The 25,263-nt window shown below is 46.2% G+C and overlaps 1 protein-coding gene across 1 annotated transcript in view; it reads right to left on the bottom strand.

Moving 5' to 3' along the window:
* The window catches only part of col7a1l (collagen type VII alpha 1-like), an 84,592-nt gene extending 61,941 nt beyond the window's left edge, over positions 1 to 22,651 (bottom strand). The window contains exons 1-18 of the mRNA XM_036518401.1: positions 22,576 to 22,651; positions 15,814 to 15,994; positions 15,137 to 15,296; positions 14,436 to 14,529; positions 13,522 to 13,695; positions 12,922 to 13,085; positions 11,152 to 11,281; positions 10,592 to 10,708; positions 9,945 to 10,100; positions 9,330 to 9,446; positions 8,591 to 8,737; positions 7,258 to 7,377; positions 4,897 to 5,055; positions 4,384 to 4,508; positions 3,789 to 3,939; positions 2,015 to 2,152; positions 1,503 to 1,649; positions 745 to 864 (exon numbers count right to left, since the gene is read on the bottom strand). Coding sequence (XP_036374294.1) covers positions 745 to 864; positions 1,503 to 1,649; positions 2,015 to 2,152; positions 3,789 to 3,939; positions 4,384 to 4,508; positions 4,897 to 5,055; positions 7,258 to 7,377; positions 8,591 to 8,737; positions 9,330 to 9,446; positions 9,945 to 10,100; positions 10,592 to 10,708; positions 11,152 to 11,281; positions 12,922 to 13,085; positions 13,522 to 13,695; positions 14,436 to 14,529; positions 15,137 to 15,296; positions 15,814 to 15,994; positions 22,576 to 22,651 — 2,476 coding nt within the window. The remainder of the gene's footprint in view (positions 1 to 744; positions 865 to 1,502; positions 1,650 to 2,014; positions 2,153 to 3,788; positions 3,940 to 4,383; positions 4,509 to 4,896; positions 5,056 to 7,257; positions 7,378 to 8,590; positions 8,738 to 9,329; positions 9,447 to 9,944; positions 10,101 to 10,591; positions 10,709 to 11,151; positions 11,282 to 12,921; positions 13,086 to 13,521; positions 13,696 to 14,435; positions 14,530 to 15,136; positions 15,297 to 15,813; positions 15,995 to 22,575) is intronic.
* Positions 22,652 to 25,263: the final 2,612 nt, after the last annotated feature.

Here is a 25,263-nt window from a genome sequence, read left to right as displayed (position 1 = left end):
CACACACTCATTGATCTCGTTGGTCTTATTTTTGGCAATCACTTGCGCACAGAACTTTAAAAACGCTGTGAGAGCGGAGCGTGGCGGTGTCATTTACCGAACGGCGGACTGAATGTCAGCAGACGCGTGTGGAGATGAGGCGTGCGCACGGGCTAACCCTGACATTTCCCTTGAGGGAAGGGAAAAAGACTGAGTGCTTAAAAAAGGTGATAGCATGAATTAGAGTAGGCAGGGATTTCCAAAGATAGCCCCACATTCATGTTTCCTCAAAGGACAGCGTCATTAAAATAAAACACTTTGGCGCGGCTGATATCGTAATGTGCAAAACTTTGCTAATGCAGTGAAATATGTGGTTTCAGGAACAAAGACTAACACAGGATATACTGAATATGTCCAGCATATAACAGCGCTCTACTTCTTTATGGACACTTGGCGCTTTGAAATCATTGAACGGGACTCACCGACATTGCTTTTAAAATATAATAATTTTTTTGTAATGTAGTACAAGGAATTCATCTAACAAATTTTCTGAGAAGGTGTGAAGTATTTAAAAATCCCTAACCTGCTTCTATGCAGATGGGTCACCTGTACCTTCCTCCCTGACTGCTCCACACTGTTGCTCTGACCACTGATCCACACTGCTGCCCTGACCACAGCTCTAAACTGCTGCTCCGACCAGTGCTCCACGCTGCTGCTCCGACCACTGCTCTACTTTCAGGTTTGACTTTCTGGTTAATTACCCACCTGAAATGTGCCTCCAGGACAAAGCATACCCAGAAGCCCCAGCGACGCTGGTCCAGTTCAGCACCGTGCTGCTGTCTGTGACCTCCAGCGCCTCAAAGCCCGTCACTTTGGGCATGTCCACTGAAATATCACACACAGCATGCAGGGCATTTTAGTAGCATTGGCATCCGGACGCTGCCTCTGACAGTCTAATACTGCATGGATAGTGCTGCAGTAATATTTGGGGAGTGAGGTTCAGAATTTCAGCTGAAGAGGATTTGAGCCTTTTTCCAGAAAGTGAAAATTGTCCCCAGAGCACAAAGGAAAAACACAGGGGACCATTATTTCTGACTAGTACGTTCATTTAATGAACAGATTTAAGTAAGTATTAAATATTAGTTCTCACACAATAATCATTTTGCATCCATTTCAACGACCACTGAACCGGTAGTCTACAGCAAGCAATACTTTCCTTGAATTCATTACTCAACATGAAAATGAAATATCCACAGCCATGCCAAGTCATTATGACCAGATCTATGTGCTGTGATTTCTGATCTAAGGCACCAGGGGCCCTGCTTTGGATCTCCTAATTGAGATTGGTTAAATAAAATCTTATGGGAAATTAAATCTCAGGAATCACAGAATGAGGTCATCAAATGGCCTGAGAGACTCATAGTTTGATATGTGACTGATGTGTCTGTCAGCAGAGAGTCTGCCAAATAGAGTGTCATAGTGTCTTTCGGATACAGAGGCAGGCAGGCGACAGGTGCACTCACAGGTACGAGCCGTGAGCAGGACCGGGCTTCCCTCTCTCCCTCCCACCACAGAGGACACCTGGATCTTGTAGGCAGAACTCTCTTGAAGTCCAGTGATTGTGAAGGAGGTCGTCGTCAAGGGAACGACCTTGCTCTTTTCAGCCCCGCCTGGAAAACCACGGACAAAAGGTGTATAAAATGTATCGCCACACTGTAAATTACATGAACAAGACCAGTATTTTGACTGGCAACAGATTGAAGACAAGGGAATCCTTAAACAGTTATTGTTCATTATGGCCAATTACTATCGTGATCATATTATTGTATTCCCTTTTCTATGTCAAATGAAATCATTCAGAGCCTTTAATCCAGTTTTGTATCCTATATTCAGGTTTAGTTAACAAGGCTGAAAAGTCAAATAGGCACGTGCAGAGGAGACAGGTGAGAGGTACAGAGATGCAGCTGAGAGAATAAGAAGTAAGATGAGACATAGAAGAGAAAATCAGGTATACATGGGAAAAGGTGACACTCACCATAGAAGGGGCTCCAGGAGATCTTGTAACCCGAGACCCTGGGCGTTTTCTTCCACACCAGCTTGAAGCTGTTCACCCCAACATCCTCCACCTTCACCTCTTTCACCGTCTTTATCAGCTCCGACTCTGACACTGAGGCTAACGCATAATAACACAGCCTTTCAGCAACATTACTGACACCACACAACACTAATGTTACTGCAGTTTTACTGACATTACTCAACACAATGCTGCCCTTTCGGCAACTTTACTGATACCGAACAGCACACTAACATTACAGCAACATTACTGACACCACACACCCCTGACTTTGCTGCAACATTAGTGGTACTGACATTCCAGCAGTATCAATGACCCTACACAACACAACACAGATGCTTCAATGACGTCACTGACACAAAGTAATGCTGTCACTAGAACATTGCTACTGATGGTAAGCGCAACATAACTACCCTCCACAGTGACATTATGTGTCAAAACACCCCTGTCTGGAAAGGGTCATGCTGTTTGGCCTTCAGGCCTGTATTTTACACACAGTATCTGATTGGTTACCGTCCTGCCAGTCACACATACACAGCTCTGAGTAAGGGTGGGGAATGACAGAAAAGGAGATATATTGAGCTGTTGTGATTGGTCCTGGCTCAGACAGGCAGTCATTTTACAAGCCACGCCCACCACTGCTGGTAACAGCCTCCTCCTAAGACTGAACCAAAAATATCTCTATTTTTTCAGACATTGAGCATCCTACATTATGCATTTGTCTACTGGGCAGGCCAGTCAACATCGAAAAAGTCAACATTTATCCTCCACATTTGTTGACTCACAGCCAGCACTGGGATCGACAAGCACGCCAAAAAACAACATGTTAGAAACACTGCCTGAACATCTGATAAATGTCTTTTCCCACTCTTAGTGTTTTCATTGTCATGTCACAAGGAATGTGGTTGCTTGTTCTTAATGCATTTGCTAGACAGTGGGTTGATCTAGAGGCATAACGAGGCTTGATTTTCAGGTCCACTGAATGTTATGTGACCATTTCCTCCATGAGGAGTGTTATTGACCAGTTCTAGCCAAACTCTGCCCGGCATTAAGCACTCCCCCGCCTGGGGTGGTCCACCCCCCCCGTTGGTGGTGTGGGTGCTGAAGCCGGTTGGGAGCGTGCCGTCCTGAAGCAGTCGGCGAGGGGATGTGATGATAACAGTAATAACAGCGTCACTCTCCCGCGAGCTGAAAGCTGTAGTTAGGACGCGCAAGCGTGCGAGGGCAGCTGTCATGGACGGTTTAAAGATGGAAGTGCAAACCACAGGACCTGCCAATCAAGAGCAGGGCCCAGACGTTCCCGGAGAGGAGAAGGGGGAACCTCCCGCGCCCACATCCCATTGTTCCCCTCCGCTTTTATTTAACCAGCGTTCTATTCTATTCATTCAAGGGCCTGTAATGAGGATATGCCACTCAGCTGTCCGTCAAGGGGCAGTGCGGGCCGAGAATAACATGCTTGAAATGTGGGGCATACTGTAAAAACAGGAAGTGAATGCGGAGTTCAGTGACAGCAATGACACCCCAGTCCCTAGTCTTCAGGTCATTAGCCTTAGTGTTTAACTGTCTCGACGGATAAGCTGTGTGTTCTCTAATCAGACAGGGTCTGAGTGACAGTCCTGCAATGTTCGTGACTGTGCTTTTGTGTGTGGTGGTGAGATTACAGTGACTACACCTGTACTTGTGTACGTGTGTGTGAATATGTGCATGTATACCAGTGAGATGGCAGATGCAATACCTGTGTACTGAGACAGAGAGATTTCTGGCCCCTCTGTGTTGCCGTACACAGCATTGATGCTGACGGTGTAGACGGTCTCTGGGTTCAGCCCTTCAATGCGGTGGAAAAGAATGCTACGGTCCAGGTAGTGGGTCTGAGTGCTGCTGCTGGGCTCTGGGGTCACAAACACATACAGTCCAATCAGAACAGGAAGTGGGTCAGGTTAGAACAGGAAGTGGGTCAGGTTAGAACAGGAAGTGGGTCAGGTTAGAGCAGGAAATGTGTCAGGTTAGAACAGGAAGCAGAATCATAACTATCAGTGAATCATTTTTGACCTGGATGCACGGCCACCACAACCAAAATGAATTTCCTTTCAAGCAAATAAACAGGATTCACACAAGATGTTTTCAAATATTTGACCCCTCATCAACAAAGTAGAGTTCTGATGGCATTCTTAATCCACAGCAGTGGCTACAACAGAGACTACGCTTATAGAATTTCCAGTGAGTTCACAGCCAGTATGGCACAGTTGTTTCTGCAAGTGGGGGTCACAGTTTGAAAAGTATAGGTGAGTGTTATGCAGAGGTGAGTTTGTACCCAATCCAGGAAAGGTGACTTTACCTTTCCCAGATCTCCAGGTGATTTTATACTCTGTGGCGCCCACGATGGGACTCCACTCCACATCGATGGAGGTGCTGGTGTAGGACGTCACTTTGAAGTTGGAGACATAGCCAAGGGGAGCTGAGAAAGTACAGAAAGGCACAGCGGAAATGAGGTTTACCTCACAGGTACCTCACAGGTGTGTACTCACAGCGTAGGTGAGTGACGGGCGTGGCAGGCAATATTCGCAGGTACAGTATTTGGATAAAAAAAGCAGATGAAACAAGTGCTGAGAAAAATGAACTGTGACGGTACTGCTTCCCACATTTGAAAAGAATCTGAAATTAGTGAATTACTTAATATTTGCAAACATATATCTCAGCATCTTAAATTGAATTATCTTATTTCTATTCCTCTGCCCTCTAAATTAGACAATGTTTCTTTCCTCCCTTTGCAGTTGGCATGGACAGTTTTTGCAGTCTTGGAGGGGTGGGTCAGGTGATGTGTGGGAGGGTCATGTGACACTCACAGGTGCGGAAGGTCACGGTGATGCCGGGCCCCACCAGGGATCCGAACAGCACGTAGAGGGACAGGACGTACTCCGTGTCATGGACCAGGTTCTTCAGGTGGTACACTGTGGTGCTGCCGTTCAGAGCCAGCTGTCTGGGACGGTCCCTCCCTGTAAACTCTGTCAGGACCGCAACAGGGATCTGCTGTTACTTCTGTTGCCTACTTACTATCGCTCACTCACTAATTCAAATATTCACTAATTCTACTGTCGCATTCCATCTTTCAATCAATCACAATCCACAAGCTGGGTCAGGACTTAATCAAGAACCTGTTGTTACATCCAACAATCAACCAATCACAACCCACAAACTCGGTAAGGATGACAAGAGGAACCTACTGTCAATTCTATTGCTAAACCAAACATACATATAATACTTTCACGCCCAGCACTCAACCAATCACAACCCACAAACTGGGTCAGGGCTGAAACAAGATCGTGTTGTTACAACCTGCAATCGACCAACCACCCACAGACTCTGCAAGGACCACAAGAAGAATCTACTGTCAATTCTATTGCTGAACCAAACATACATAACTCACTAATGCTACTGTCACCTCCAGCACTCAACCAATCAAAACCCACATAATTCTATTATGACCACCCACACATGCACCTGCTGGACTAAACCCATCTTGCTGACTAACCACTCACAGCCAGTATATCTTTCTTAGCTCTTCCAATCAACAAATCACTAAGCAGCAAGCTTGCCTAATTTTAGCTCATAGACAAATCAATATCCTGGAATCATATTGTTTGAGTAGTTACTTTGAATAGCCAACAAATCATGGCAACTTGAGCAGCTGGTCCAGTTTCTGATCTGTGAACACGCATTAACATAGTTCCACTGGCAATTCAAAGATCAACGTAATGACCTCACCTGTGATTAACGTTGTCAGCTAACCATAGTGCAAACACTGTTTAGCTTTCTCATCTGTTTCCATACATTTTGGCCAAGTTGTTCAAACTTAAACTAAAAAGAACAGTAAGAGTAGATAAGGTTGCGGGAGGCAAAGCCCAATCTAAAAATATATCTAATTACTGTCAAATAAAAAATAATGAGGACAGACCAAGTGAACCATTGATTTCTCCCCAATCTTTCATCTGGTCGCAATCAATTACAGCTCCTCTCCAGCTCAGGAAAGGCACCCCGCTTTAAACATCCTCAGCAAAGCTTTCCAAAGAGATGTGCCACTTCATTAAAAAGGGGAGACAACACATATATTTTTTGAGGGCTTTCTTTTGAAAAGCAATGCTGCCATTGTCATTCATGCACTCAAAGGCCCAGCCCACCCCATGACAGATTTGAAGTGACATCAAACCTGCACCTTTCCCCACCCCCCACCCCCACAACCTTCAAAAATCTTCACTGCCATCCCACATATCCCCTACACCCCCAGGCCCCCCCTCCCCCCCCCCCCACCGTCACCCTCCCCGTGCTCCCCAGAATGAGTCACCGGAGCCGTGGGTAGACTGCAAAGTGACGTCAGAAACCAGGGAGAGACGGATATGAGCGCACCTGAGGTGATGGGCCTTGATCAGGTGACAGAGCTGAGAGGAAAGGCCTGTCAGCATGGGGGTTAAATCTCATCTGATTGCCTCATGACTCCCTAACACTGCATTTCCCCTGCACTCCACTAGGGGCGCGGGTGCGCTAGTGGTGTAGCTACCGCTGCTGTGTGGAGACGGCACGGTAACTACACCACTTGTTTGGAAAACTGCCACTGGCAGAACCTGGAACCATCTCTCCCATCCAAATGATCACATCTGAGTCACAATAGTGTTTTAATATTTCCCCCACTCAGGGACATGACATTACCGTTAACAAACCTCTGTGATCGTGACTAGTGCTCACTCATTCAAAAGAATGAGATGGCCATGAGCAACACATAAAGAGTACTTGCCAGCAGTGAGGTCAAGTCCTCAAAAGCGACAAGTCAATGTTTTATGTGGACCTATCCAGGTGAACTTTTTAAATTTTTTTATGCACTGCGTACCAAACAGCAGGAAGTCCACATGTGACAGTCTGTCTGGTTAGTAGCTCAAAAACTCCATTTGTGGAGACTGAGGGTAACTTCTCTGGATGGTACTACACTGGAGATATATCTCAATGCACTGGTCTGGTTCTGGAGACCATAGAGTGCAAAAAGACTCTTTCATTATCAGGTAAAAAAACTACAGAGGTGTATTCTTATGAAAAGAGAGAGCCAAAGAACTCTGCAAGTTCTGCAACAGCTGAATAACAGGGCAGGACAGGTGTTCTGGTAGGCTATGCAGGTGAGCAGCCTGGTACAGGGTGAAAGGTCATAGGTGAAAGGTTACCTTGAGTGGGACCCCAGGCCAGCCGGTATCCTGTGGCTCCGGGGACTGAGTTCCAGGAGATGACTGCACTGTTGGTGCTGACGCCAGAGGCCTTCAGGGTCTGAACTGCACTGCTCTCCACTGAGACACATGGAGAGGAACGCAGTTACTGTGTCTGTCACATTTCACCACTCACACACGCAGGCACACACACACGCATGCGCACGCACGCACACACACACACACACACACTCGCACACACACACAGAAGCTCTGCTGCTGTATCTGTCTTATCTGACACAACAAACAAAAATCTGACTTTTGTATGCTTGTTTGTATGTTTGACTCTCCATGGCATGTGAGACTCTACAGTATACAGCCTATACTATATGAAATTCTTCAATATGGTTGGCCTGCCAAAGCATACTGAACTTAAAGATTCATGTCACTCCAACATACAGGTATCTTGGATAATGACTAAAACTTTCTGACCTGGCATCAGCTCAGTTACTGAGTCACTGAGTCACTCCAATGCACTAGAATGACAGCGATTTGTAGTTCAAACCAGGTGATTAGGTCGTTTAACCCACAAGACATCAATTCCAACAAAATTCCAGCCAAAATCGCTCACACCCTCATGACTGCATGCAACTGCTGTGCCACAGGTGGGGGGACGTGTGTGGGATGAGCTCGGCTCGTCAGAGACCAATCAGCAGGCACATGCTCGGCTAAGCTCTTTGAGGGGTAATGGGACAGAGGCCCGCCGGTCTGGAGCGCAGCAACACCACGCAGATGCGCAGCTGGCGCCGTTTCCGATGGCAAACGCGATCACCAGCCGTCACCCTGTTTCTTGACATTGCAGGTGAGGCCTCAAACTGGCAGTCTCCACAGTGGCTCAGCTGAGCAAATATGTCATTCTGCACTGAGATGCGCTTCCATGTGTGACACACAATAGATTATGGATTTTCTTTTTTCCTTCTCTCTTCTTTATCAGTATTCTGATAACGTCTGGTAAGAATCAGGTCTTGAGGTGAATTTCAGTTAAATAAATTCATTATTCTGAATCTTCTCTACTGTGCATCCTAGGTGTTGTGCCTGTTCCAACGGATTGATACAATTGATTAGTGTGATATTGTAATAAGTATTGTTTTGTCTGTTTTTTTGTTTTTTTTGCTTAAAAACAATAACAAAATTGATCCACTGTCATCCAGTATTCAGCTCTTTTCACACATGGAGAGGGCGTCTCCAGTGTAAGTGATCAATCATGTCCGGACCTCTGAGGAGATAAATGTAGAGTGTCACCCAGAGAGGGTGTAGAGAAAGTGATCTGCCTGTTGTTTTAGGGGTCACTCACGTGTCTTGGCTGTCATCGTGGTGACGGGGCCCTCAATGTCCACGAAGATGGGGTTGACAGTGATGCTGTACTCGGTGCCAGGGTGGAGGCCCTGGATCATGTAGAAGTCGTACGCCTCCCCCAGGTTCACACTCTCAATGTGTCCCTCTGCATGTAGGGAAGAGCGTCTTTTCATCAGGAAATTCCCAAATTGCTATATTCAGGCTTCTTTCTCTAAAGGACTAAATCATTTTGACCTGTAGTGTATTTTAAGCCTTTGTCTTCTTCTACTGCATTCTCCATCCATTTTTACATGAAATAAGTAAAGAGGACTTTTTGCTCAGTTAAGACTTTTCAACAGGTTTTGTATGTGAATTGTGTGGCACTGAATGGCATGATGTAGGACACTGAACTGCTTCACTGAAGACTATGCAGTGCAGTGTATGAGTGATACTGTACTCTCATCTCTCTGTATGTGGGTGACTTCATACTTTTGTGCCTCTTTATCAGAGTCACAATCATGTCACAGTCGTATCCCATTCTACTCTCTCTCTGCCAGTGACATCACATTCTAGTCACTTTGTCGGTGGCATCACATTCTCATCACTCTATGTCAGTGGCATCACATTCTAATCTCTCTTTCAGTGACATTACATACCCTCACTGTCAGTCACATTATACTCAGAGTTACAACTCACTCCAATCCCTATGTGATAGTGATGGGCCTCACAGGAGAGATGTACTGCAGGTCAGGGAGTACCTGAGGAGGACCAGGTGAGCCGGTACCCCGTTGCACCTTTGACTGCCTTCCATCGGGCCTGGACAGTGTCTGTAGTGGCATTCTGCACCAGCAGCTGCTGCACAGGGACCAGTTTCACTGTAAAATACAGGCTGAGTTACAATACCTGCATCAATGGAGGGGTCCCCTGCTGGAGCAGGATTAGCAGCTTGATTTAACTGTGACATAAAGCTGTCTTCAGCTAATTTAACCATAATACAAAAAAAACAATTGTGCAAGGAGGTGTTGGACAGAGTATTGAAAGTGATAAGGTAAAGCAAAGTGAGAAATCCAACATCTTCATAAGAAACAAATCAAACGTTCAACTCATGGAGCAGGGATGAAGCAAAACTGCAACAAATGCAATAGCATGCTGCCACCTTGTGGACACATCTAGGAACAGCGGAAATGAGCAATGCGCACTCAAAACTGTTATGTATGTACTTTTCAAATGATTCATGTAATACAGTGTCTGTATAAGGAAAGAAACTGATACATGATAACTACTACTATAATCAACTACTACTATAATTAATGAAGCTAGCCATGATGCTAGACATACAGTATTTGGAAGCTGAGGGGATATGGGGCTCTCACATGTTTTGCCGATGATGGACACAGGTTCACTGGGGCCTTGTGGGTAAACAGCATAGATGCTGACAGTGTATTTCTTGTCCTCTTCCAGGTTTTCAATCACGTGGCTCGAGACATCACCGCTCAGGACCTGCTCGTAGGTCAGCCCAGGCCTGTTTGCTGGAATCGCCACGACAACAGCTGAGCTGACATCATCATTATCATCATCATCACCTGCCCCATCACACTGCAACTGACACCATAATCTCTACAACAAAATGTCCTGAATGTCATCTTTATCACCACTCCCAAACATTAATGCTGGGAGCACTGATCCCAGAACAGTGATTTAAAGCAGTTAACCCAGCAGCTCATCTTTAGGACAGGTTTGATGTTGCTCCAGTCACTTATGTGGTGCTTAATATGATTCTTTTACTGTCCGTATTAGGTTCAGTCTCCATGATGTGCACCCATGTATCTTTTGGCACTCTATATTAAAAATATTTATATGTTTATGTATTTTGGAATGAATGAATGAAAGAAAGCACATGTTGATCAATCGAACGGACTGCTATTTGTACTGAGAAATAAAGAGAGTGGACATCCACCACAATACGCTTCTGTCACATCCAAAGAACTTTCCCAGTTGCATCGTGCGTAAACCTGCTCACATCGGGGAATGAAGATCTTGTATCCGTTCAGTTTCCCTAAAGGTGGAGTCCATGCCAGCCGCAGGCTGAAGAGTCCCTCCTCGATCACCCGGAAATTGGCGACCTGGGGCACAGGAGCTGCAACGATCAGAGCACAGACCGACTTCAACGATCACTGATATCACGATCAGCCAGATGATTCCTGTGTGGCAGGACGCAAAGGGTAGGCCAATGAGAGCTTTCAGTCTGCTGCGTATGTACACCCAGGCCTGCTGCACTGAACATTAATGTGGCATTATATCATTTATTTGAGAAAATGCCTTTAATCAGCAGGACATCCATTTTTGTAAATTATTCCTTTCTACAGAGCTTCACCTTACCTTACTCCAGTTAATCTCTCTTTGCAAACTTCACTTCCACAACCAGCACACAACATTACTCAACTTCTGGCTCATAAAGTTCACCTGTGTTTATGGGTGTGTAATTATGTGTATTTGCATCCATGTATGCACGTGCACGTGTATGTAGGGTTGTGCGCGTGTGTGTGTGTGTGTGCATGCTTGCATGACTGTGATACACACTCGTCTGTGCTTTGATGGTGGCTGAGTCTCCTATGAGGTCGGGGTAGATGGCGTAGACAGTGAAAGAGTAGTCTGTGCTGGGGGTGAGGTCTGTCACCAGGACAGTGCTCACATCACCCTTCAGGTCAATCTATCAAGGGGAGAGAGAGGTCAGAGGTCAGAGGTCAGTGTCATGTCTGTGTGAAAATCTCAACAGCCCTCTCTCATGCCTATGCAGAGGGAAAATAGATGTGTGGGATCACTGAAATCCCAACAGAATAATCATCAAACATTTAAATATGCTTATAGGTTCTTCACCATTTAAAAAATATGGTGCAAAATTTTCTCTGAATGACTGTCACACAGTATACTTTGCAACACCCACACCAACACACACACACACACGTATGCAGGCACATACACATGCCCATGCATGCACACACACTCACACATACACACACGCATGCACACATGAACAAATGCATATACACATGCACTTACACACTCTCTCTCACACACACGAACTGCAGTGGCTTCACGCCTGGTGTGGGGGCAGCTCCAGTGACCTCAGCACTGTCTATAATTACAGTGCCAGTTTGCATTTTTCTCCCCGTCTCCTAAGCTAACAAAGGCCCACCATATGGCTATGAGGAGGCCGATGCTAACACTAACACGGCCCCCGCCGTATGGTTTCAGAGCCAGTGGGGCGGGGAGCATATTGCCCGTGCAGGTGGGGTTCCCCCCCCGTCCCCCTGTGAGGGGACGAATTCCAAAGGGGGGGGGGGGGGGGGGGTGACGGCATGCCACGCCGAGCGGAGCAGCGCCCCGCCTACACACAGCCCTGTCCTCCAAAAAATCTGTTGTCCCTTCCCTCGGAAAATCTGCTTTCCCTCGCCGCACGCGCCCACGTGGAGATCCTGCCAACAGCCGTCCCTGCTCAGCGGAGAAGTAAAACCACAACATCAACACGTTGCTTCTCTCTGGACTCTGTGAATTATACTGCATTACACTGCAACAATCACACCCAAGGCAACACACAGAGCTTTACCATAAGTACATTACATTACTGTCAGTTAGCAGACACTCTTGTCCAGAGTGACTTGCAAACATGCAGGTCACAATTTTATCATTTCTACAGCTGGATATTTATTGAGGCAATTGCGAGTTAAGCACCTTGCCTAAGGGTACAACAGCAGTGCCCCAGCAGGGAATCGAACCAGCAACCTTTCGGTTACGAACCCTGCTCCTTACCACAACACCACACTGCTGCCTTACTGCATCAGCTGTACCCCACTTGGGATTTGAACCCATGATGTTCAGGGCCAGAGACATGCATGTTGTGCACTACACCATACGCCCCCTTGTGGCAGAGAGCGCATGTGGGCAGATCGCAGCCTGGCAGTGCGTCAGTGCCTCGGGGGGGGGCACAGCGTCAGGAGCTGCGCAGGTGAGGGGAGTGCTAACTGCTGTTCATCTGGCTGAGCAGCCGGAGAGACGCAGCCAAGGTCACTTTCACATGGCTCTCATTTTCCACCACACTCACGTCTCCTGCAGTCCCAGGGTGCAGCTGGGGTCTTACAGGAAATGCAGAACCCTGCTGTGTCACACCTGCTTCGTTTGCACTCCGAAAAGAAAACAGGCTCTTTCCCATCCTTGCTGACAGCACCCCCATCCTGTCCCACCTTACACCCCTGAGAAACACCCCCCTCTCAACCCCCCAACCCCGAACTCCCTGATATTCCCCTGACCACCTCCTTTACACTGTGCCACAGACCCATCAGCTCTCCTTACCTGTCTCTGCTGGGAGGCGATCAGGTACCCTTTCTGGGACACGGGGGTAACCAGCAGCCGGTGGCCTGTCACGTCCCCCGTGGCCGGGGTCCAGGTGAGGCGCAGGGAGCTGTAGCCCAACTCACTCACCGTCAGGTCTTTGGGCCCGACGACCCGCTGGCCCACTGTAGCCACAAGAACATAGGGAAGAGGAATCAATGACCGCAAAGGACATCTCAGGGACAATATGCCAGTGTGAGAATGGTGGAACTAGTGGTGGTTCCTGTCAGTGAAAGGTGAATTTTATTACATTGTCTGTGTATGAATGGGCAATTTTGTAAGTGAGGACATGGAAATATGTGAGTGGTCGATCTTGTTAGTGAGGACTTATATATTTGTGGGGGAAGAGTCTTGCTAATGAGGACAAGTGAGTGTGAGAGGAGTTAATATTGTTAGTCAGGATGTGTAAAGGTGTGAATGGTGGATGTTGATGATGACAATGTGTAAATGTGTGAATGGTGGATGTTGATAGTAGCAATGTGTGAATATATGAATGGTGGATGTTGATAATAGCAATGTGTGAAAGCGTGAGTGGTAGATCTCACTGCTGCCGATGCTCACCTGGCTCTCTCTGTTTGGGCGGGCGGGGCGGCTCGGAGGCGGTGAAGCACACTCGCCGGGAGATCTTCGGCAGGAGCGTCCCGAGGAGAGAGAAGTCAGCGCTGATCAGCAGGTGCTCCTCGTAGGGCTCCGTCACCAGCTTCTTCAACTCTGATTGGTCTGCGCCTCTGACCCCTTCATTAAAAGGAAAAAAAAAAAAAAAACACTGTCACTCACCTTTCAAGTGCCTACAGAACTCCAGTCCTCACTATCTGTAATATTCAGCTTCAGGTCTTTCCAAATGACAAATACAAAGCTGTACATATCAAAATCCATAGAGCGTCCGCCGTGCTGATTGGCTGTGCCGCTCGACCGTGGCGACCGTGTCAGGTGTGAGTGAGTAATGGCGCTCCGAGGCGGGGATCTGTGTGTTAAACGCTCCCGTGTTTGCGCAGCGGTGCAGATGTGTCACGCGCGATTTAAGCACGCATGATTTAGCGAGCCTTCTTGGCCGCTGATTAATAACAGCGAGGACTCCGGTGTCAAAAGTGCAGGGGGAAATCCTAATGAAAAATTACTGCAATTAACCAGCCGATGGCTAATGAGCTGTAATTATTTCAGCGCTCTGGGTGCAGCGCTGGACTGAGGAGCGAGATATTTAATCTCTTTTTCTCTTTGGCTCTCTCTCTCTTTATCTGTCTCTAACACACGCATACACATGTACATGTATGTATATACTCACACATACATACATGTATGTATGCACACACACGCATACACACACAAATGCATGTACACACAGACATACACATACAAAACAAAAATACACACAAACACATAAGGACATGTTAACTGCAGTATTAGGATTTCGCGGTCATTTCAGTGCTGCTCATAGATCTCACAAGAGAACCAGGCACCAGAGGGTCAGAACGCACCCACTGCAAAAAGAGAGATCCCGCTATCCGCCACAGTCTTAGCCGGTCCCTCAGCCAGATCAGACGACCTCCCATCGGTTATCAGAATGGTAATCTGAAAATACATACCAAAAGCACTGAGGCACAAAGCTACCAATAAGAACAACTCTCCCTCTTAAAACAAAATATATCTCAGCCTTTTCTGAGAGCACAAATAATTCTGGCAGCACAAAACATTGTTCATATAAATATATGTCTTAAACATATTTTGGAAATTCTAAGATATATTTTTTATGAGGGTGGATTTATCATGTTGCTGTGGCTCTATCTCTGAAGATACTGCAATGATACAGTCATTCCTTTCAGTTTACGTATACAGTGAGTGTCAAGCTTATCAAAGCAGGAGGAAAAGAGCATTAATATGGCCTGGGTGCCTTTTATACTTACAGATAAAACTCAATATGAAAGGCTGTTCCTTCCATTCACATCTACGGAACTTGTCAGGTACAGTGTTTGAGGCAGAATCGAGTAGTTTGACCTGGCTTATGGTCAAACAGCCAGCAGGGGGCAGTGTAGCATTTCCAGACTGTTCAGCAGAACCATACCGTGAGGCAGCTACTCAAGCAGCATGGAGTCTGTACCCTATCTGTATCTGTCCATAAAGGGCCATGTTGCTCCTTCTCAGGCTATAGTAGAGTCACTCAACAGAGCTGCAGTGGTACCTTTGGGGCATCGTCCCGGACGATGGCAGAGCTGAAGACAGACTCTGCCAGGAACTCCAGCGCCTCGCCTGTCTTGCTGGCGCCCCCCTCATACCGAAGGTCCCACACAGCCCTCAACACCTCCTCCAGCGTGGTGTAGTCTGTCAGGGCTATTCTCATCCTGGGAAATCACAGACAGAACATACTAGGTAAAACATTCCTGCTGGGAGGGGTCAGTCACGGCTATAAGGGAGAGGGGTAATTTAATAATTTAATAATAATGTAATATGTGCCTTATCACAACACTTACTCCCCCTGTGGAAAGGTTTCCCTCAGTGCCACTACATTTCAAGGATGGCACTAATGATTCAGTATTTCTGTGGCTACATGCCTAACCTTATAGCATGCAGTTTTGTAAGTAAGTAAGGAGGGTCTGCCAAATGAATAAATGAAAATTTAATATAAAGACCTAGGGCTTTGTGATGTCGGCTGTGATGTCACTGCAAAGCAGCTCAGATCGGTGTGTGATCGCTGTAATCTCCCTCACTACCTGTTCAGACCTAAGGACATAATCTCTCAGTACCTGTTCAAACCAGAGGACAAAATCTCTCTTGTCGCATGTCCTCGCTGGAGGCCAGAGCCGCCCTCATGGCCTGCTCTTTCCTGGGGACAGAGTCCGTCTTGCTGCGTGGACGTACCTGGGGATGTCATTGTAAATGGTGACCCCGAAGCGGATGCCCTCCTCGCCCACGGCATTGTCCTGGAAAGCCTTGATGATGTCGGTGATGAACTCCTTCACCAGCTGGAAGTTGACCGGGCCCATGCTCCAGGACTCGTCCACCAGGAACACGACGTCTGCGGCGATGGCACTGCGGCATGCTGGGAAGGGAACACAGCCTGGGTGAGCCAGATCACGGCACGCAATTGAAGGAGGGTTAAAAGATGAAATTTCTGATTAATATTTTCATGCTGTAATGCCCCTCCCCCACCTTTAATGTTAAAACATTTATGATCCAACAGAAAGTTGTGTATTGGCCCAGTTCCATATTCTAGTCCCATAGATCATCCTGTTTTTGGAATAAAAATACACATACACCAACAAATATCAGGAGCATCAGTAACTATCATCCATTCACAAACAATATTAAAACATGCCTAAAGGCAAATCAAAGCTCTTCACATAACCCTTTGTAATTTCTGCATGCATAATGATTAACAATAAACTTTCATTTCTATTTTTCTGTTTTCTTTTTTTTTGCATTGTTTTTGTTTCTTGTTTTTCTCTTTTTCAGTTTTGATCCTTTAATACTGCATTTTTATCAATGTATGATGAACCCATGCTGTCATCAGAGTAAGGTTCTATTCACCTGCTAGGGAACTAACAGATATAAATTATCTTGTGCAGTAGATAAAACTGTACTTATTGCTGCAATTGCTGACATGTTGATCATCATGCGCTGTCCTTTTTAACCACCTAAATAAGCAACAAATAAATATTGACAGTCCAAACTCAAGCCAAATCTACTTTAAATTTTACGAAAGGGCATATTTAGAAGGCTCTCCACTAGAAGCACTAACACTCTTAAGTTGAGGCTAAGGCTAACTATGCTGCAGAGTGTTGGGAGTACTGCATGCAAGCCTGTGTAACTGCATAAAAGCATCGGCTGAGGGAATAAAAACTCTAACAGTGAGGAGGATGGGCAGAACAGTGATGAAGAGGATGTTTACAAAGCAGAATTCACTTTTCTGTTTTCAAACAGACAGAAATTGTAGTACTGTTTGTGTTTGAGATTATAAGGAAATGTGTTTCTATGCATCTATGGATTTGTGCATTAACAGCAACTCTCACGGTTTACTTAATCAGAAAATGTTATCTCTGAAGCCCTTGTGGCGAGTTAAAATAGTGTTTCTCATTCTGTTTTTCCCTTTCGATGCTCTTGGTTTGACATAATGGAGTGCTTTTTGAATATCTTTCCAGACAAAAAAGAAGAGTAGCTTTGACATTCGAGGCCATCCTATTTTCATGCCGATGTCGTAAATCTTTGTTTCTGTGCCACTGCACACAAAACCATAACTTATTCAGGCTTTGGAGATGTCCGGCTGTCCTCATTTTACTCCATACTCATAGGAACTGATGTAAAAAACAGGGTATGCAGTGGGACATCAAAGGAATTCTCTACACCCTGTCTCAGTTATTCCCCAGTAGCATTAAGAGTGGTCAAAAAGGCACAGAGGTCACTTTTCCACAAAAATGAGAGAGAACAATACAAGGATCTAATTCGGACAGATGAACGTTCCCTCGTCATCCATAGCAATCTGGGTCAGAATACTGCTTTTGCTATAGTGCTGACTTTTATCTGTTCCAGAGCACCTTCGCAATGAGATTCAGTTTTGCTGCAGAGCTGACTGGCCGTAATGATGTTTTTAATTACTCCCGTTCTTTCGCTCGACACCCGCAGACCAGCAGCAGTTCTGACCGGGCGGAGAGATCCGGGTTGAGACCGAGCAGCAGGTGGCAGTGTAACCCCAGCGAACAGAGAGGGCGCTCTCTCATCGGGAGTCCAGGCGGTGTCACTTTCGGAGTGCCTCAGCGTTTGCATGAATTTTTAATGGAACACGAGTGAGGCGATCAGCAGAGGGCCAGCGCACCATCAATATTCACAGTGTCGCACCCGTAAGAGCTTAAGAGCACGGAACAGTGATGAGAATCACCTAGAACAATGAGATATTCTAACGTAACCCCCCGCCCCACTCCACACACACGCACTTACAAATCCACATGCACGACTACTCACATAAATAAATATGTCTTTGGACACACACATATGCATATAAAGCCACAGGCATACAAACACGCACACACACACACACCCTGTCCCTTGTGAATGAGGCTCCAGCATGCTGTGGCAGGGTGGCAGTGCAGCAAATGGAGGCTGAATGGACACAGGCAGGAGAAGGAGAAACAGCATTGATTACAGCAGTGTGCTGAAGTTAAGGGGCACTTAATGGGCTTGCTGGTGATGAATGACTGGGAGTGTGGGAGAGACTCCATCCTCTCCTCACTCCCTCTGGCTGCTGGCCCAGGATTGAACAGGGCTGATATACGGCAAGAGTTTAACTCGCACATCTCTCCTCCTTGTTCTCCTCCTTTCTTCTACCTGTTGTCACCTACCCTCTCTGTTCTCTACTCCTCTACCTCTCTCTATCCTCCACTCTCTCTATTCCCTACTTCTCTTCCTCCCCTTACTCAAATCTCTCCATTCTTCACTGCCCTCTCTTCCCCTCCCTTACTTCTACCTCTCCTTAGTCCCCTCTTTCTATACACCCCTCCTCTCTCCTTTCTATTCCTGTCTTTCCAGGTCACTCCTCTCTTTTCCTCTCCTCTCCTCTCCTCCTGCCTTTGGGCCCTGTATGTTATGGGGCAGATCCAGACTGCACTTCAATGTTGCCACTTCTGTGCATGATCTGACAGGTTTCTGGGGTCACCAGTTCAGCTCAACAGGGTGGGGCGCCACCGCTGTTTGCCAGTGTACACATCCTGCTCCATTACAGATCTGCCTGTATGTTCAGGCACACGGTAATCTAAGGTAAAGCATCTGCTAAGGACATGAAAAGAGCATTAGAGAAAGTGTTTTGCATAGCATGCGTGTGTGTGTGTGTGTGTGAGTGGCTGGGTGAGTTGAGTGACTGACTGACTGACTCAGTGTATGTGTGACAGCAGCTGTGTGTTTACATTCTCCTATATCATTGCAAAGATGGAGTACGTCAAGGAAAGGCAGCAGGGAGCGCATAAGAGAAAGCGAATGAGCTGTTTTTAGATCCGACATCTGTCTTTGCGTTTCTCAGAAAAGACACGAGCAGATCACCTGAAAACAGAACATTCATGGAGAATAAAATAGGCCTATTTAAGTCATGTGACCATGACCGTGTATTACACAGCAACACCTGCAGGATACAGGCTGTCCATCACTGGCCTTCTCCTCCAACACTGTTTTATTATTAGCATAATACCTCATAAAGGCTATATTCTTTCGATGATGTCCTAATAATGAGCAGGGACCGCATTTGCTTTCCTGAACACTTTCTCTCTCCCTCTCTCTTTCTCTCTCTCTCTGCCCAGCCCTCTGTGACTGACAGACACAAACAGTGTTATATTGCATGAATGGGCTGCCAAGGGCTATTTAAACTAGCATAAAATGGAGAATTGGAGAAAAAAATGCAGTTAACCGGATGGCTGCCCTTCTCTGTGCTAGTGCAGGAAAATCGCACATTCTGAATGCACAGCTCAGCATGCAACATCAACCTGATGTCACGCATTAGCTGAGAGTTGATTGGCTTACAGAGAAAACATCACCCCCAGTGTTACACAAACATCACTTTGGAGTCTGTCATACTACAACGCCTTCTGCCACAATGAATGTAACAGTGAAGACAATTCAATCGTTTTTGCCTTTCCTTCCTCATTCAGTTGGTATAATCAGTGCCTGGCACAGTAAGCTAGCTCAGAAACAGCTTTTTTTTGTTAACATTAGCAGAAATCAGAAACGCTGACAGGCTGAACCAGATTGGGACTAGTACCAATGCATGTGAGCAAGACCCTGGGTGTCATCTCAGTCCAAGCAACTTCTAACCCTGACAGCGCAATCACAATCACTCCTTCAGAACACTCAGACACTTCTCATCTGTCTGTCATCTCAGACATCCATCATCGTTAGACTCTCCTGCTCAGGGTTAGAATCGCCATGTCGCCGTGGTTACTACAACAGGCCTTCTATGGACCTACGCGCTGTGGATTGGGCTCTATTCTCAGGGACTCTGAGAGAAGTTAAACTCATCCAGCATGCAGGCAAAAGGAGTAAAAATAACAAAAACACACAAAAGCAATAAACACAACAAAACATGAAAGGACAAGACCTCAGAGCTCACATTCCTACAGCTTTATCACCGTGCTGTCAGTCACTCTCTAAGCTCAAGCTAATACGTGTGGAAAATTACAGTGCTTGTGGTCGAAAGTGGCCCACGTAATCAGTGTAAAATCTCTCCTCCCCTCCCACTGCTCAGCCCAGTAACACCCCTCTCTTACACAGGTCATAAAGCTGCCTGCGTTCAGATTTCAACCTGTGGATATTTTGGACAGGCCTCTGTCCTCTCAGTGGAGTACTGACAGCATCACAACTCCAGAGCACCCAGACGGGGTCCAATTCCTGTCCTACAGCTCTCCATAAGACAGAGGGGACAATCTGCATAGACAAATATAACGTGTAGTGTCCCCACATTACTGGGAAACATTGGGCAAGAGCAGCACATATGAAATCTGATATCTGAGCATTTCCTGTATCCTGATCACCTGTTCACCTCTTTACCTGGCATTTGTTTTGCTTAAATAATAATCAACATAGATATTACCTCAATAATAAACACTAGTCACCAGCCAAATCTCTTCCCTTTGCATGCAAATTGTGTTGTGTAATATATTCTATTCATGTCATGAAATTGTGCAGCAGTTACATGTGTCCACTGATTATTTGACCACCTGGATAAATTTACTCCCACTAAATTTATCCAGGTTCCCAGGTCCTGCAGCCAGAGCAAGTTGATAGCACAAAAATCAATTAATCTGCACGGTTAGGTTAAACAGTCATGAAAATGCATTTTTCCGGTGCAACTTCCAGCCTGGAGTCTGCTTACCAGCCCCGGTTGCAAGACAATTTATCTCCTTAAGTTAAACACTCTGTCTTTGTAATGACCAGATTGATTTTACTAAACCAACTCTGTCCTACCACTTAAATATTCGAATGCGACGTGCACGAAGAAACGCTAGCGCGTGAGGGACAATTACGAGAAAGAGAATTACCTGCCACCGGGAACGGATCATTCGGCTAATTGGACAACTCGTTAATTAAGCAAAACAAACAACGGCAGTCCGGGAGCGGTGATTGTTTTAAAAAGCACGGTGCACGGCAACTCTTCTGCAAGCTCACATGCTGTCCATGGCTAGACTTGAGCTACCTTTGCTGTCAGCATGGCGCACGAGGTACGCAGATGCATGCTACCTGTAGTATCCAGGTGTGCCACATATCACTCGTGCAGTATATTAATGCCATCTGACCAGGTGAAGTCCCTCACTCTATTCCTCTCTGTAGTAACTCCAGAGTTACAAGCAGAGTTTCTGCACATGGCTTGTTCTGCAGCTGTGGGCTCTGACGTGAGTGCATGAACTGGAGTCTGTCCAAATGGAAGTACAGTAAATGGCCATAAAACACACCGCCCTGAGACATAATTTGATCAAATTTATTGTGGCCTCGTAAATTACAAATGAAAAATATCCACAGTTTTGTCCCATTCAGCCTACAGCCTTCCAGTCAATGCCTACAACAAAGTGTACATCATCCAGAAAATTATGTACTATATACTAAGCACATACTTAGTAAGCACCATGTACACCAAGTATATACTCAGTAAATGTCTTAGTTGGTAGATAATAAAGAAAGTTCTTACTTTAAACCTCCTACCTGATTTGACCACAATAATATTTATTACCAGGATCTGAACGACCTTAGTGAGGTTCATTATGTCATTTGAAGTTACCCAACAAGAACCCTAAAAACACTGAACCTGGACGACTGGAAAGCCACAGATAAAAGAGATAAAAGCTGAATTCTCAGATGTAACGCTTTGAAATCCTAATGCTTTGAGTCCCAACATGTTTCTGATTAATTCTTGACATCTGAAGTATTTAAAAGGGTCAGAATCTTTGGATGCTGTTCAAGTTTTTTATCAGCTTTCACTGGATAATTTACACTTTGTAGAGCACTTCAGGTTTTACCTGAAAGAGTGTTCTATAGGAAATACCAGCATACCATCCATAAGCCTTTTGATGCTCGCTGATCTATAGAGATGTGATATATAGTCTTTCTGTCATTGAGAGAGATTCCAGGGCCTTCCCCCGGACGACAGGAGTCTAAATCCTGTAGACACCACGCGGTGAAAACAAAAATAGCGCAAGAGTGTGGTGAATTTAAATTTAAAGATATTGACTTTTCCCACAGATAGGATTTGTTGAAAATTACACTTCCACCATTGACTTACATGCAGCTGGACTTCAGTGTCAGCATAACAGCAATGTATTTCAGCCTTTTAGCCTTTCAAAGTTCTCAGAGTGCTTTACAGCACTCACCTCAACCAGCACTAATGCGTAGCACCCACCGGGGTGACGAACGGCAGCCATTTTGCAGACAGCCCAGCACACTTTGTACGCATGTCATTTTACGCATTCCATTTGCATTTTAGCTCAGATTTCACTCAAAAAGTAAAAAAAAAAAAATCAATACAGCACATGAACAAAAAGGGAAGAAGTTGTTTGGCGAATAGCCTTAGGTGTTCTGACGAAGAGCGGGTAAACGCGTGGGATGGCCCGTTGATGGGATGAGAAAGGAGAGCAGAGCGAGTGGAGTGCGTACCTTCAGCCTGTCCTGAGACCGCGCTGGGCGACAGGAACAGGGACAGGAGGAATACCCACGAGCAGGAATATTCCATTTCTCCTCTCCTGCTGATATCTCCTGCCCCGGGTCCTCTCCAGCTTGCTTATCTCCAGTCAGAGATCCTCCTTGCTCTGTACAGCCCAAATTTGATCCCCTTTGTTACCTGGAACGGAAAAGAAATATAGATAAGAAATATAACATGCACGTGGCATTGTGAAGTTTAAGTACGCCGTCAGCATACTTTATGTGGTACTGTGTGGTTTCTTTTATAGGCAGTGTAATGTAATTCACGTTGCCAGGTAGAGTAATGCATTTTTGTATTTGTGTCTTTTTGTGTCTGTGTTTATTTCCTTCCTGGTCACTGGTCTAGTGACAGGGGAGCATGGATGGAATTCACGTCTTGACCAGGGACTACAAACTTGCCCCTGCTCCACTACTAGGGCTGTGTTCAATTGGCAGAGTACCACAGATCGTTTCATGAAGCGGCTGATGGGAGAGTCCAGGCATTATGAAACGCATTAGAATAATCTCAGGCTCTGGACATCACCTCCCACTGTGCTCTCTTTGTGGTGTGACAAAGCTGTGGCAATCCACTTTTGTGATTAGTGAGGGTTACACCACACTGCTGTGGTGTAGCAGGCTGATGAAGACCTCATGCTCTGCTGAAACTGAGAAGTGCTGTGTGAATTCTGTCCTGGCACAAACCAAAGTCCACCAAAGACCTGCTCTCATCCAACACACCAACAAAACCACCTTATATCAACATCAGAGGACTGAAGCTTATAGTTTGAAACAAGGAATGTCGTCTTTGATAATCTGCTCTATGCAGGCACTGCACAGCTGGATACATGCTATGTAAACAGCTCCTGAGACCAAACCATGTATTGACAGAGTCTAGATTCTGCAGTTATGAAATTCTGTATCACACTGTTTCATGATCAACACACACCAACACCAGAGCTCAACACACTGTAGTCCTGTGAGCTTCCCAAGCTCACGAGACTCATTAACGTGCATCCTGAAACACTCAAACCGCGGCAGCAATATATTCACTCAGCACACAGGACCCAAACGTCATTTTCATGACATGAACACATTGGGCAAACATGTCAACTTCCCCCCGCATTTTACTCGGCATTGAATGATCCCCACTGCAGGAGAATGAATCGGTGGCATGGGACGTTCTAACCTGCCCATAAGCATTAGATGATGCTTGGAGCTGCCGGATGCTGTTGTCTGCCCCCTCCCCCCCAAGCCCCTCATGAACCCCACCCCCATCCCTGTGCAGGTGAGCCAGGCGCCCCGGCCCACAAGGCTTCAGGAAGGAAGTGCGGGTCAAAGGGGAGAAGACCCGACCCGGCCACAAGACCCGAGGGGAGCTCAGAGCGCGGCCCGGCGGACGGCGTCTGAGCCACGACCCCACAGGTCGTTTCCTGCAATAACAACCCCCATCTGCTCACAGCCAATCCTCCCTGGCCCGAATGACGGGAACGCAGTCAATGGCTGGCTGTGGAAGGCCCACATAATGACAACATTATGACTGCAAGCTGACTCATTTTCCAAAGTAACGCTGAAAACCTGAAGTCATTAGGCTTTTCAAGCCTATTCAGACCAATGACGCTATTTAAATACAGTAGCTGACTTATCCATGGAGGTTAAATTTGACATATTACAGACTGATGCTGTTAGATTTGTTCAACTTAAGTACGTTCTGATGAGTGTGGCAGTTCCGTTCTGCTGAGGCCAACCCTCTGGGAACCAAAAACCCCTCTGGGTTCTTGAGCCCTGTGAAATGACCACCGCTCAACACTGCTGCCAGAAAACGGTCAATTAATTCCCTCTTAATGAAGGTCTGGCTGAAACCTGCTGCATTCTGCCTGCTGGTGCATTTGAATTCTGTGGAGCAGCTTCTGCAGTCTAAGCTCCACACACACACACACACACACACACACACACACACACACACACAGGGAAATACGCTGCTTTCCACAGTCAGCTTTTCTCTCTTGCTTACTCAGACATGCTGCCTCACGTTCCCCTGTATAAACTGTGGTATGTGCTATGGTCCTCACAGTCACCTCCTCCCCTCTTTTCTTCCTCTCTTTCCTGACCTGTCATATGTTCCTCTGCCTTCTTGCATTCCCTCCCCCTTCCTAGCTATCTCTTTCTCCAAAGTTATTGAGGCCATGCATTAAAAATGCTGCTTGTTCTTACAACCTTCCCACCCCTCTATTATTTGATACAGGCCTGCTGTACATTTGTTGAATGGATACTATAATAATCATTTCAATGGGTGACCAGTGGGCTCCAGACCTCGAGCTGACCCTTAGCTCATTCTGAAAGCCTTTCCTCCGGCCGGTTCTCACAGAGGAAGCAGTCCATCCACTTTCACCTCCGCTTTCTACTGGAACATCCTACCCAGGATGCCCATTAACACCCCAAACCTTCAATAATACTGAGAACAATTCACAAAGGAACGTAGCCCCATGGCGGGCTCTGCTTCCACTTCTGTTATCAGAACATCACTTCAGAACAGCCCCAGGTCCTCAGGCGTGCACATAGAGACATCAGAGTGCTGTTCTACTCCATTCAAAACTGAAGGGATAAAAATGTTTCAGAAAACAGGGGGCCAGGGGCGAGGGGCCTTGGGGGAGTGGGGGGGGGGGG

The sequence above is a fragment of the Megalops cyprinoides genome, chromosome 23 (assembly GCF_013368585.1).
Source record: "Megalops cyprinoides isolate fMegCyp1 chromosome 23, fMegCyp1.pri, whole genome shotgun sequence".
In the NCBI taxonomy this organism is placed as follows: Eukaryota; Metazoa; Chordata; class Actinopteri; order Elopiformes; family Megalopidae; genus Megalops; species Megalops cyprinoides.
The sequence above is the reverse complement of the archived record's forward strand: the minus strand, read 5'-3'. Positions and strand labels throughout refer to the sequence as shown.